This window comes from Mchenga conophoros, linkage group LG16 (assembly GCF_057382185.1).
Source record: "Mchenga conophoros isolate Kocher_MC1m ecotype Shallow Benthic linkage group LG16, M_conophoros_male_GT1.1, whole genome shotgun sequence".
Lineage (NCBI taxonomy): Eukaryota > Metazoa > Chordata > Actinopteri > Cichliformes > Cichlidae > Mchenga > Mchenga conophoros.
The window spans coordinates 26,362,003-26,376,066 of NC_140541.1; the positions used below are offsets into that span (position 1 = coordinate 26,362,003).

Here is a 14,064-nt window from a genome sequence, read left to right on the forward strand (position 1 = left end):
TGCTTGCAGCAGGCCCATCACCCTCAACATGAACCCAGCTCATCCAAGGAGTCAAACAGGGAAAATACTGATTCATTCAAATGCACAATACATTTCTTGCAGAGGACTTTCCAAAGTCAAGCAATCATTGAAAGGTTTATACATTTTCAAAAGCCTATCTCCACACATGCACTGCAATTCTGTGCCAGTAGGTTGGATTTACAGCGCAGAGCATAAGGACGAGCAAATGCTGCAAAAAAGTTTATTGTGAATTTCTTGCTAAGACAGATGGCAGTAGGACTGCAATGCTAATGGAAAATCACTACTAACGTGTTTATCCCATTCAAGGCAAAGACACCAGAGAGGGAGAAAGGGGGGAATCAGGAAGCAACAGGGCTTATGGCAATAACAGAATGACTTAGTATGAGACAGAGGTTAGCTATAATCTCGAAATACAAAGGTTTCAGTTCAGTCTGACAAAGAGATTTAGATTTGGGGATGGTATCAAAACCCCTGATGTGTCATGTTTCGCCTCATCTGAATTACTGGGATTATTTACATCAATCCCCGAGCTGCTGCTGAGGTTTACACTCTTGTGTTTGCCGTTGTTGTTTGGAGGCCTAGTCCTGAGCCCTAGATTTTAGAAAGCCAAGTCAGGACTCTGCTTCTCATTTATCAGACAGATGTCTCCTTCCCAAGCAATGAGTAATCACAGTGCTCCATCTGTCAGGCTGCACCCACCTGGTCTGGTGTTCAGCCTTCTTGCTTCTGTTCCTTGTCATGGCTTGGCACCCACACTTGCCTACCAAGCACTTTTTTTGGGCAAAGCATGCAGATGCTTTGTCTCTGTCTGGCTCTATCTGTTTGTGTCTGTCTGTTTCATTTCCCACACTGCTCTTTTTTTTTTTTCATTTCTTTCTCCCTTCCTTCTCTTACTCTCTGTATTGCTGACCCAGACTTACCAATCAAATGGACAAACAGATTATGCGAGGGAATATAGGGAGAAGTCATTTATCTTCCTCTATTTTGGCTTCATGACTGAATGTTTACCCTCATTGTAGCGTGGTATATTCCACCTTCTCTTTTCAGTATTCTTTGCTGGCTTCTTTTTCTTAAGGCTCATAGCTACTCTGTCTGGCTCTCTTCAGACAAGCCTATATTTTAGAAGGTGCATTTGTAAGCAAAACTGCACAATTTCTCTATTAATTTTATGTTATAACCTTCTGACTGTTTTCTGTATTTCAAACCAACCCAACCATGTTACCGCAGCTTTGAAGTGCATCTGTGGAGTTATTTTTTTAAGTTTAAAATGCGATTATTCTGTCATCTCAGGTTTTCCACCTTCCCATGGATGTATCTGTTTGCCGGGATCTTCAGGGATGCAGAGATGGCCTTTATCAGCTACGTGTGCATCAACCTCTTCATCAGTGTCAACACCATCTTGACCACCTGCATCCTCTACTTTCTGGGTCAAATATCAATGCATAATCCTGAGGTAAGATTAACTGTAAGAATCAGGGGGAAACTTAGAAAACATACCTTGCTTGTCCATTGACAGGAGAGTGAAGAATTCAAGATGAGCTCAGTTAAACTCAGTTTCACATCCTCAGATCTTGTCCCCTCTTCTGTGCTTCTCTCCTGTAGGCAATCCAGAAAATCTTCCAGAAGCTGAGCTACGCCTTCCTCATCTTCCCCCAGTTCAGCTTTGGGAATGGGCTGATGGAACTGGCCAGAGGTGACATAGAGGTCCAGATTCTCAGTGGCTATGGAGTCGATGCCTATAAGAACCCATTCTCCACAGAAGCTCTGGGATGGATGTTCATCTCCTCCATCATCCAGGGCCTGGTCTTCTTCACGCTGCGTCTTTTGATCAACAAATCTCTAATGCGCAAAGTCAGGTGAGAAACACAGAAATAATATAAAGGAGAATATACATTCACAGAATCTTTAACTGAGATCAGTTTCATTTGCTTTCTTTAAAGGTAGGATGGACTTGCAAATGCACAAGATGTGTTTTCTGCTAACACTGATAAAGCAGTCTTCTTGTAGCCAAAAATCTGAAAATGAGATGTAATAAATGCAGATAATATGCAACCGGGTGGTTAAATATGCAACAGAGCAACATTAAGTAATTAGAGAAGACAATTGCAAGTAAAATTAGATTTTTTTTATTCTAAGTGGGCCAAGATTTTGGTGATTTTATTTATTTTTATTTTTTTGTGGCAGGGACGGGGGGTGATAAAGCATTTATATTAACTAGAATGCCTTGCACTTATTTAAAAACAAAACAACAACCTTTCTGTATTATAGGCGTCTAATTTGCTACATCAAGACTGTGCCTCAGGCAGCTTATGATGATGATCAGGATGAGGATGTGGTATCTGAGCATCTCAGAGTGGCCAGTGGAGCAGCTAGCTCAGACATACTGCAAGTCAACCGGCTCACAAAGATCTATCAACACCTCACTAAGAAGGTCCACGCTGTCAAGAATCTGTCTGTGGGCATCCCTGCAGGAGAGGTAAGCCTCAGAGGCAGGAGCACAGAATACTAATATAGTAAAGCTGTTCTAAGGCAAGAGGGTAGCAAAATGGGGGGTATTGTGTAATAATGTCTAATCTCTTATGGCAGCAGCATAACTCTATAATTACCCAGAAATCACACAGCCTCTGTTTTGTTATTTCTGAAGAGCTGTACGGTGGTACTAGTCGCTGTGTGCAATGGACTCGTCAAAGATTGCAATTAATTTAAAATACCAACAGCCTACTGTTATTAACACAGCTGAGGATTTGGAGCCACTGTTGGCGGCTATAACAAGCATGTACAATATTGTACATTTTAATATGGACTAAAAAGACGGGCCAGCATTTTCATATTCTTCTGCAGTCAGTAAAAAGTGATCATTTTAAGCTGTCGTTTTAATTTACTCTCAAAGCCTTTATTTTATTTTGACCAATTTCAGTCCAGTCTTTGATCCGAGTCATTTTTATTCTATTACTTCAGATGTCTGGTTGTATGAAAAAGTTTTCTTTGGACACACTTCTTTTTTACATAGTTTTGCAGCACTAAATACTGACCTGGCTAATCTTTAAAGAGCCCAGCTTTACGTCACAATACTGCATAATAGCAAAATGCTTGAAGTTACTAAGAAACTAGTGTTTATTTTTAGTGCTTTGGCTTGCTGGGAGTGAACGGAGCAGGAAAAACTACCACCTTCAAGATGTTGACTGGAGACGTTAGCCCCACTGATGGCACTGCACAGATCAAGGACTGGGATGGGTAAGCTTTATGTAACATGTGAATGTTGCCTAGTGCATGTTTGTATTTAATCTGTTTTTCTTTATTACCCCCTTCTTCCACCGCTGGATTAACTTAGCGGGAATAGTTGTGTTTTTATGACCACTCTTGCATTTTAGCTGCACACTAAAGTGATGCAGAGATGTCAGGATAAGTATGTACACATTCCAGCAAAATAAAGATGACTTATAGCAGAGGTGGGACCAAGTCATTGTTTTGCAAGTCTCAAGTAAGTCTCAAGTCTTTATCCTCAAGTCTCAAGTCAAGTCTCAAGTAATGTCAGGCAAGTCAGAGTCGAGTCTCAAGTCACTGGTGTAAAAGTCCGAGTCAAGTCACAAGTCTGAAACTTTGAATTTCAAGTCCTTTCGAGTCATTCAAAAAAACGAAAAAAAGCATGTTGCAGTTATATGCTAAATGTAAATATTAGACCATGTAATTTTTAAATCTGTGTTTTTCTCAACACATGACAAAATAGTGAACGTAGAAAATATACACAAATTGTGAAATTGCACCTCTTTAAAATGCAGCTCAATTAAACCTAGCTCCAAGAATAATTTTCACCGACAGTTCTGAGATAAGCTGCATGTTATTCTTGGATGCGCTTGTAGGACCGGCTTTAAAATCGCATGACAAAAATATCATACACATTAAAAAAAACTGCATCACCAACGTAGCCTGGACAACATTTGCTAGTTAGATGAAGTCAGCTATCTCATCGTAGCATATTTATATGCATATTTATAATCATACGGTTCTTGGAGTGAGTGCATACACTCATGAAGTTTAGTAACTTCAGGTCACTGCAACAAGCCCAGGTACAGTTTACCGACGGATGGGTGCAGGACCTTGAAATGCACCGTGTAGAACGAAAGACCATCGTACGTATCATAAGTTTACCAGTCTCACAAACTGTCGTCATAAATACACATTCCTTAACCGTTTATTAATAGGACCTTTGAGCTCAACGATAATTAATTAGTAGTGGAAATAATTTCTGGTACCCATCACAGAAATGTAGCAGTGACAATAATATTGTATGCTGTAATCATACTGGGCAATTAGTGATACAAAAAAACCCGTTTTATCCTGTGAATAAAAGTATGTTTTTGTCAATGTACCATAATAACAGAAGCGAAACGCAATATTGTGTCAGGACAATTCACTATTTATGCACAATAAATAAAGGAGCATAGCGCGACAATTTCTGTTCAGTGCCAGACTTGCTTGTAACCTATATCACCAATTATGTTATGAAAATGACGTATTAACTACTAAAAAACACTGACCTTTGTGTAAATGCTTGGAGCAGACTAACCTGTGAGCTGGAGGGTTCTGGGACGTTATATTTGGTCTTTGAATGGCTGCAATCCAGGCCATCCGTCGCGTCTTTGTTACTTTGGAAACATGGCTCGAACAATTTCTCTTCAACGACGTAATCCGATAACAACCGATCTCTTTACCCGTCGGCTTCCCGTGGCTGTCATGCGACCGGCTATTGCAGTTAATAATACAACAGCTTCTTGACATTTTTGTGTTTCTTTTTATCGCTGTATAACTGATTTCAATTGAAAGTCTGTGTGCGCTAGTACCTCTTGCCACGAGTTCCCAGAATCCTTTGCGGTTCTACCCGTGAATGACGTCACATTTTCAATCTCTATATAATATGCATGTTAAATTTTATATTTGGGGTAAAATATCAAGTCTTTTCAAGTAAACAGGTTCAAGTCCAATTCAAGTCCCAAGTCATTGGTGTAAAAGTCCAAGTCAAGTCACAAGTCTTAGAACATTTTTTCAAGTCAAGTCTAAAGTCATAAAATTAATGACTCGAGTCTGACTCGAGTCCAAGTCATGTGACTCGAGTCCACACCTCTGACTTATAGAATTAAACATTTACAAGAAAGAATTTCATTTTATTGGTACAGGTGCATAGGTAATTCCAAAATTTAATTACGTAATGCAATCATTCACATATGAGGGATGTTATTAATTTTTTATTGGGGAAAATTTGAATATGATAGTTTTGGGATTTAGAAACTAGCAATTTTATCTTAAAGATGTATCTGAAGAGCTTTCATACAAGTAGCAATGTACAGTCCTGCTGTGTTGTCAGTATATAAAGTGGATATTAGCAAGCTAGATAGCACCCCACAGACAGCAGATCCTCTGAAACACCCTACATGCCTGTCCCACATCATGTGGTGAATGCTGCTTAAGAAAATCTTTCTTTGTGTGTGTTTTCCCCCCAGACATTTGGTAGACATCATGGAGTGCCGGAAACAAGGAATTAACATCGGCTACTGTCCTCAAGTGGATGCACTGGATGATTTGCTCACTGGAGAAGAGCATTTGTACTTCTATGCTCGCATACGTGGCATCTCAAAGTGGGAGACAGACCGGGTAAGGAAGAGCTGCAGACGCAGTGGTGCCTATTGTCACTTTGCCAAGTGACAATAGCATTCAAAAAGTGACACGGGATCTGATATAAATTCAAAGGTGCACTTCCAGCGCAGGACTAGAAGCTGATGCTGCTCCTATGCATACTGAATCAGAAAGTGTGCAGCAATGAATGATGTGTGATGAAAGCTGTAGAATCTGTAGCGAAATGAAAAAGCTTTTGTTGTCAGCTTGCGCAGTCCAAACATCAGAATTGAGCTGATGTAGTATGCATTACTGCGGAAAAATGTATATTTAAATTCTGCTTTTATGACGGGAGAATCTTATTTGACATGCCACTAAAGCCTCAATCTTCTCATTTATCATTCCTGAGGCCTAATCAATCTTGCTTCTGTGGTGATTGCTGAGTGTGTCTGCTTATTAGAGGACTCTGCAGAGCAACCAATCAGCACGTGATGTGTGCTCAATATCAATATCCCATCAATATTTCTTTTTTGAAAGACAGAGAAGAACAGAAATAAGCAGCTCTTAGGAGTGTGAAAAATTGTGGAAAATATCATGACAAGCTGTAAGCGCTGTCTGCTTTTTTCTCTTTCTTTGTACCATTTTGAGGTCAGAATGAAGAACAACAAAAACATTGTCTCTGACAGTCTCAGGCATTTTACCAACAGAATTGAGCACGCACATTACCAAGAGTGCTGCACATAGATACACATGCTTACACAGACAGTAAAGCACAGAAATGGATCTGTCTGACACTAATCACCCTCACTGCTGTTGTTACAGCCCCTCCTCTCCGGTCGGTATACTGACAACAATGGTTATAATGGCAACTGCAGCAGCATCAGGCTAATTCTCAAAGCTGAGGTTATATATAGAGTTCCTCTTATGTTGTCTCCTACTGACAGTCCCCTAGCTGTGCATAATGAGACAGGCCTTAATGGGGTCATTTTGCATTGACATGGTTTTGTTGGCTTAATGAGCTGTAACATCAAAGGTGATAGAAAGCAGCTTTTATGAGAGAACATAAAAACATCATATTTTGATTTGAACCTGCTGCATGAGGAATAGTCTATGTTACCAGTCTTTATCATTCACATAACAAAATACTGTGTATTTGTCTAGTATGAAATTGTCTAGTATAAAACTTTTAAAAACAGTGAATGGTAATGAAAACGCTAGACAAAAGGCGAATTGTCTTACAGAGAAACAGCAGAGACTCTATGTGAAGGTATCTATTGCATTAACTTGCTTCATCGATCTGGTTTCCAAATTTGCCAACTAATGGGAAAAAGACTAAAGCCTACCAATGGGAAATCACTTTAAGCTATTTGAAAATGTAGTTGTATTTACAGCACACTATTTTATTTGATTAACAGGGAAGCCTTGAAGAGTTTTAAGTGACTGAAATGTTTATAAGTCATTAAGGGTTTTTGATCCCTGCTGGGTTTAACACACAGGATCAACTGCCATGCACCAAATGGATTATACTGCATCAGCTTCTGCAGCCCCGGGACTGCATAGAGTTTAGATAGAATAAAGTCACAGTGTAAAGTCATCACTGCTGTACAAACATAATTAAATATTCATGGAAGTGGAATAGATAGATACCTTAGTTATTTGTTGTGTGGCTGTACTGGACGAAATGGGAGAAAGCGGTTACACGTGTAACAGGAATATAAAATTGGCAGTAAGAAATAGTATCCACCTTTACCTTTTATCATGTAAATCTATATTTTCCTGTTGTGAAAACAAGTATGTGTAGTTATATATTAGATCTCCACTGAGGGTCTCCAGTTGAGTTCTTTGCATTATCTTAGAGTCTCTACCTTACAATATAAAGCGTCTTGAAGTGACTGCAGTTGTGATTTGGCTGTTAAGGAACAGCAACTGTTTGAAGCTTTATCATGTGGCTGAAGCTAGGAGCAGCATGGTAGTCTATAACACTGTCTCATTTTGCTTTGGGGTGAAGGCAGGGGGTCAAACAGCCACGAGGAGCAATCATTAGACCTATCGACTCCTGTTACATCACTGAAAGACCATTACACATCCCCTGCAATGATTAGCAGTTTACAACAGACGGTGTTTGGACATTTCCATGATCTACATTCAGATATATATAATACATAAAGAGCATACATAACATAATTTCTTTAGGGATTAATAAAGTATTCTGCTTCTGATATAAACATGGATGGAAAAAGGCAAAGCAAATTTTATTACCTTTAATTATTGTTGTTTTCTATCATTAATCTCGTGCTTATCACTTAGCATGTAAAGTGTCTAAAAAGAAGATTACAGTAAGTAAGTAAGTAAGTAAAATTTTATTTATATAGCACATTTCTAGATAGAGATCACAAAGTGCTTTACAAGATATAACAGATTAAAAAGACAAAATACAAACAAAGTTAGCAAAAGGCAGTTTTAAAAAGATGTGTTTTTAGCTATTTTTTAAAAGTAATCAATGAATCAGCGGATCGTAAGTCCTGAGGAAGGGAATTCCACAGTCTGGCGGCCACAGTAGCAAAAGCTCTATCACCCCTAGTTTTCAGTCTCGTATACTGAATGACAAGTAGGCCCTGACTACTCGACCTCAGAGACCTACTAGGGGCATAGGGCTGTAAAAGTTCAATGATATATGGTGGTGCTTGTTGTTGAAGAGCCTTGAAAGTTAAAACCAAAATCTTAAACTGGACTCTAAATTCAACAGGAAGCCAATGTAACTGCATGAGCAACGGTGTTATATGTGAAAATTTAGAAGCTTTCGTCAAAAGTCTTGCTGCAGCATTCTGAACGATCTGCAGACGCTCCAAAGAACCTTTATTTAAACAAGTAAACAGGGAATTGCAATAGTCCAGTCGTGAAGAGATAAAAGCATGAATAACAATCTCCAGTTCGGTATAGGATATAATAGAGCTCAATTTAGAAATATTTCTTAAATGATAAAAGCAAGACCGAACAAGAGATTTAACATGACTATCTAACAGGTGGTAGTCCATGCAGTAATAAATAAATGATTTGCTTTGACCACTGGTGCTGCACCACCAATTAAAAAAGAAAACAGACTGCTAATTAAAAATTATTACAATGTAACCTATCTGTGTAGTCACATTCTGGCTGGGATTAGTGAATGCCAAACTAGAGTCCTCTCACGTGTGCTGTTTGTTATTTTGTCCATCCACTTTGTAATCCCCTGCATGTTTCCTCTGTAGCTGGTGAACTACCTACTGAAGAGGCTGCAGCTCAACTACCACAGAAACATCATTACCGACGGTTACAGTTGTGGCACCCGAAGGAAGCTCTCTACAGCGCTGGCTCTCATCGGGAATCCACAAATCCTTCTCCTGGTGAGAACACACCTGTTCACACTGCTGTAGCTGCACATTTAATTTCCTAACAAGTCACCAGACAACAAATATTAAACTAACTCTGCACCGTTCTTCCTGAAATGGTCTTTGAAGGAAAGCAGATATCGATCACTTAGACTTGACAGATCGCATATAGTTAATTAGTCTGCTTACCCAAGCTTACCCGAGGGGTCTTGCCTGTAGCTTTTAAGTTTGTTTGTGCCTATGTCTCCATCAAATCCTCTCTCTCTTTTTCCATCCCTTTTTGTCTTCAGCTATTCCCTTTTCCTCCCCGTGTTTTCTTCAGTAACCAGTGCTCCCTTGTTTGATTTGTCTTCATTTCTCTGTTGTTTGCTCTGCATGCAACACTGGACCTCCCATCCCCATTCCTATTTTGCATTTATATATGTGTTTACTCTCTCTTCTTTGCTGTGCCCTTCCCTCTACTGTATGCACTACGCTGTGTTTGCTACATGCTGCCTTCCATGTTTTCATTTGATGCCTTTATGCTGTTTTGACCATTCCTCTATTCTTGTCTCATTCCTCCGTTATCCACAGGATGAGCCAAGCTCTGGCATGGACCCTCGTACTAAGCGTCACCTATGGAAAATCATCTCTGAGGAAGTGAAAGGAAAGTGTGCTGTGGTTCTCACATCCCACAGGTTAGAAGATATCATGCACCCATTATATGACCTCAGCACAAAGGAGAGATTTGTGCAGAGATGATTAGCATTCTAGGACAAAGCCATTCAATCTTTTTCCCACAGCATACTCTTGATAACAAATGTAATAACATATATATGTGTGTGTGTGTATGTGTATGTATGTATATATATATATATATATATATATATATATATATATATATATATATATATATATACTTTTATCCTAATGGACCTTTGTATGACCTTTTATCTTTCCCTCCTTGTCTCCAAATCTCAGCATGGAGGAATGTGAGGCACTGTGCAGTCGTCTTGCCATCATGGTGAAAGGTCAGTTCCGATGCCTGGGCTCCCTGCAGCACATTAAGAACAGGTTAGTGACCTCTCCTCATCCTACAACCCTGCCATTACTGCTCTCCACACCCTGTCTCCACTGCCTCTCTTTCTTGCCCCCCATGGTCCTTTGTGCAGTTGAATGCTCAATTTAATTTGTAAGAACAGTGCCCTCCACCACACACACACACGCACGCACACACACACACTCTCTCTCACTCCACCACCAGAGCCCCATGCCTCAGACATGTAAGAACTCTGCTTTGTTCATAAAATCTCCCTTGTGCAGGTTTGGCAATGGGTTCACTGTGAAGATGTACTTGGCTGAGGCCTCTTGTGACGTAGGGAAAATCACTAGCTTCATGCAGCGCAGATTCCCCAGCACTTATCTCAAGGTGAGTTATCCAGAGCAGTCAAGAGTACTTGGTAAAAAAAGGACTCTTGACTACTTTCTGTGCATATTTTTAAATATACACTATAAACTCTAAAGTACACGAGGCATTAATGATCAACTGATAATTAATAAGGCAAGATACTCTTAAATTATGAGCCTTTTTTGGGTATTATTTCCATCCTTTATTATTTGCCTAACAAACTAATATAATAAATCCACAGATGCAGTGATTGTGACAAATCCTGGCAGTATTCCAAGGTCTTTTAGATCGTTTATGTTTCTGGTATATAATTATATATAACAGATGGATATATAAATATGGCTATATTTGTCAGTGTTTAAGGCAAACGTGTTAGCAAACAGTTGCTTATTTACACATCCAGCAGACATGAATCAGCATAAGCACTAATTTGGTGTCATGTTTCTATCTGCCTCACTCTTCACCAACTCCTGAGGGAATGTGGGAGTGAACCAAAATAGCAAAGTTGTTGCCCGTGAAAGCGCTAAATCAGTCATTTAAGCATGGGGTTACCTTCCGAGCTGGGTGATCATTTTGTGTATTTGTCACTGTGATTAACCGTGTTCCCTGTACACGTTTGAATCAGTGTTAATATGATAATAATGATCAGTGCACCATTAAAGAATCTATAAAAAATGAACTTTGTCTGATACCTCGCTGCCCATGTGGACTTTTCTTCATTATAATGCTGACTTGCTCAGCTAAGAATAGAAGGAAACTCATTATATGAGAACCTGCTGTGCCCAGAGCCCTTACCAAAAGTACAGTGCGTATACAGTATTTAAAAAAAAAAGTAGATTTTCTACCCCCAAAATAATGTTTGCAGCATTGTAAGATTAAGAAGGATTTTATTTTCTTCATACAAGTGCAAGAATCAAATTATAGTTAAAGAAGAAGGAGCACTTTCTTTTAACTTTTTACCTCACATTTGGCATCCTTTTCCAACACACAGGACCAGCACTCGGCTGTGGTGGAGTACCACGTCCCATTTGCTCCTGGAGGTTTGGCTGACATCTTCGACCAGCTGGAGTCCAACAAGACTGCTCTGCAGATCAAGCACTTCTCTGTGAGCCAGACCACACTGGATGAGGTGAGAAAAAAAAGAGACAACATAAACTGAGAGAGGGGAAGAACTAGTGTGAGGTTTTTGTAGGTGTGGGTTGATGGTGGCAAGGGACAGAAAAAAGCGACGGGGAGTGAGAGAAGAAGAGAGGTGGGAAAAGAAGCAGGGACACAAGAAAGCTGAGTGGGAGTGAAAGACAGAGAAAGAGAAAGTTTAAAAGAGGCAGAGGGAAACTGACAGAGGGGAGGCCTGAGGGAAAATAAATGGAATATGAGTTAGGGTGAGAATCCAAGAGCTTTATATGCAGCCAGTGCTGATATTCTTCAACCACTTTACCCCTTTGAGGCTTGGGGATTGGAACATACTATAGGCAGAAGACAGGACAGGAGGGGTGGGGGGGTTGGGAAACGGACCAGCCAAAATTAAGCAGGTCAGAGAAAAATAATTGCCTTTCATATTGACATGGCTCTTACATTATTGCTGAACCTTCACAGGTCTTCATCAATTTCGCCATGGGAAAGATCGGCATGGAAACCATACCAATTGACGCCGAAGATGAAGATGAAGTACAAGCATAGAGCTGACTGCCATCTTTAGTGTGTGTCCATTCACACTAAATCTGACCTTAATATAGTAGAAAATGTGACTTAAATGTTTGTGGGTTCTTTTTAGGAATATTATTTTTTAGTCACTTGACTGTGAATATGAAGGTTAAATTACACTTTTTTTCTTACCAAATCAAACTGTTGATGAAAAGCATAAGAATACATGGCCAGTCTGCATACACGAGTAGATGAAGTGAATAATTACTCTTCTACATAACACTGTTTGCATGTTCACTTTGAATCATTCAGGTAACATTATATATGACGTTTACTTTAATTATGTAGTCTGTTAATTTCTCTCTGTGGCTAGGGTTCTTTTTACCTACCTACCTTTACCTAGAATATTAGACCATAGCTAATAAAATATTTAGAATGATTTTTAATTAAGGTCATTGGTGGCAAACCATCACTATACAACATCATAACATACTCATTTAATAAATATATAACACAAACAAAAAGTAATGTATTTTTTTATGTGAACTATATATAATTCTGCTCCTGAGATGAAATTTTGCCCTGTACCTGTGCATGTGCAATGACAATAAAGTTGAATTCTATTCTATTCTATTCTATTCTATTTTAAATTTGACAAAAGAAAATATTGACACTGAGAGCTTAATATGCACTTTCCCCTCACTCATTAACACTTTCTCCAAGGGTATATGTAACTTCTGGAATGACTGTACTGAATATTTAATAGACTTTTTTGCCTATGGACCTGCTCCATGTGGTATTAACTGCATCAAGCCTATTTTTTTATAATTTAATAAAGCTATTTTTCAAGTGCAGCTGCTGTTCATTTGCCTACTGTTTATGCTTCTACTATTTTTCTGCACAGGGACTATTTAAGATCTTTGATTTTGCTTCAGTGGTCACTATAAGTTATAAAAACATTGCAGATGTATTATTGCATTTCTACTAATTAATTCAGTTCAGTTCTATCCATTTATTTTCATATATTTTCATATATTATTTTCATATAACCAGCTATTTTGTGCTGTAAGGTAAACACCCTAACATTCATATAATGCCCTATGAGCAAACACTTTGCGACACTGGGGAAGACCGTCCTTTTTACAGGAAGAAACCTAAGGAAGGGTTGAAAGAGGTAGCATACTGCAGTGGCTGGTGAGGGGAAAGGGGAGACCAGAAACAACAAAAAAAGGTTTCAGGAAAAATTTGACAAAAGTTAATAACATGCAGTACTGGTATATAAATGCACACGGACTGAAAAAAAGGGGAGTGGGGGAGATGTACTTGGTGCATCAAACAAAGTCTCTCAAGTACCTTGCACCTATAATAGCAAACGTTAAAGGCTAATCTTATAAGCGGAAAGAGTTAATGTCTTCCAAGCCCGAACTAGGATCTGGTTCCACAGTAGAGGGGCCAGATATCTGAAGGCTCTTTCTCCCATTCTACTTACATAAACTACAAATCACAAATAAGCCTGCAGTTTGAGAATGAAGTGCTCTGTTGGAATAATATGGTGGTCCTGTGGTAAATGAGGTCTATATAAAGTCTGATCATTCAGGGCTTCGTGCTGAGGAGAAAGATTTTAAATACAAATCAGAATCAGAATCAGAATCAGAATACTTTATTGATCCCTGGGGGAAATTATTTTTTGTTACAGTGCTCCATTTTAAACCAACATTAAGACAAGACAGACAATACGCTAACTAAGAATAGTACAATATATACATATATATACATACATACATACATAAGTCACTTATAAATAAATATTTGGAAAAGAAACATGTGTAGTTGTAGCAGCAAACAGTGTGTTAAGTGGATGCGTTGTACAGGGAGATGGCCACAGGCAGGAATGATTTCCTGTGTCGTTCAGTGGTGCTTTTCGGTAATCTCAGTCTCTCACTGAACGAGCTCCTGTGACTGACCAGCATGTCATGGAGTGGGTGGGAGGTGTTATCCAACATTGTCTTTATCTTGGACAGCATCCGCCTCTCC

At 39.1% G+C, this 14,064-nt stretch overlaps 1 protein-coding gene across 1 annotated transcript in view; it reads left to right on the forward strand.

The window, feature by feature from the left end:
- abca12 (ATP-binding cassette, sub-family A (ABC1), member 12) overlaps nucleotides 1-12,695 on the forward strand; it is a 59,333-nt gene extending 46,638 nt beyond the window's left edge. Inside the window, exons 61-71 of the mRNA XM_085248865.1 lie at nucleotides 1,312-1,474; nucleotides 1,624-1,877; nucleotides 2,290-2,497; nucleotides 3,146-3,255; nucleotides 5,520-5,670; nucleotides 8,880-9,014; nucleotides 9,573-9,676; nucleotides 9,960-10,052; nucleotides 10,302-10,407; nucleotides 11,378-11,515; nucleotides 11,983-12,695. Coding sequence (XP_085104991.1) covers nucleotides 1,312-1,474; nucleotides 1,624-1,877; nucleotides 2,290-2,497; nucleotides 3,146-3,255; nucleotides 5,520-5,670; nucleotides 8,880-9,014; nucleotides 9,573-9,676; nucleotides 9,960-10,052; nucleotides 10,302-10,407; nucleotides 11,378-11,515; nucleotides 11,983-12,066 — 1,546 coding nt within the window. The 3' untranslated portion in view covers nucleotides 12,067-12,695. The remainder of the gene's footprint in view (nucleotides 1-1,311; nucleotides 1,475-1,623; nucleotides 1,878-2,289; nucleotides 2,498-3,145; nucleotides 3,256-5,519; nucleotides 5,671-8,879; nucleotides 9,015-9,572; nucleotides 9,677-9,959; nucleotides 10,053-10,301; nucleotides 10,408-11,377; nucleotides 11,516-11,982) is intronic.
- Nucleotides 12,696-14,064: the final 1,369 nt, after the last annotated feature.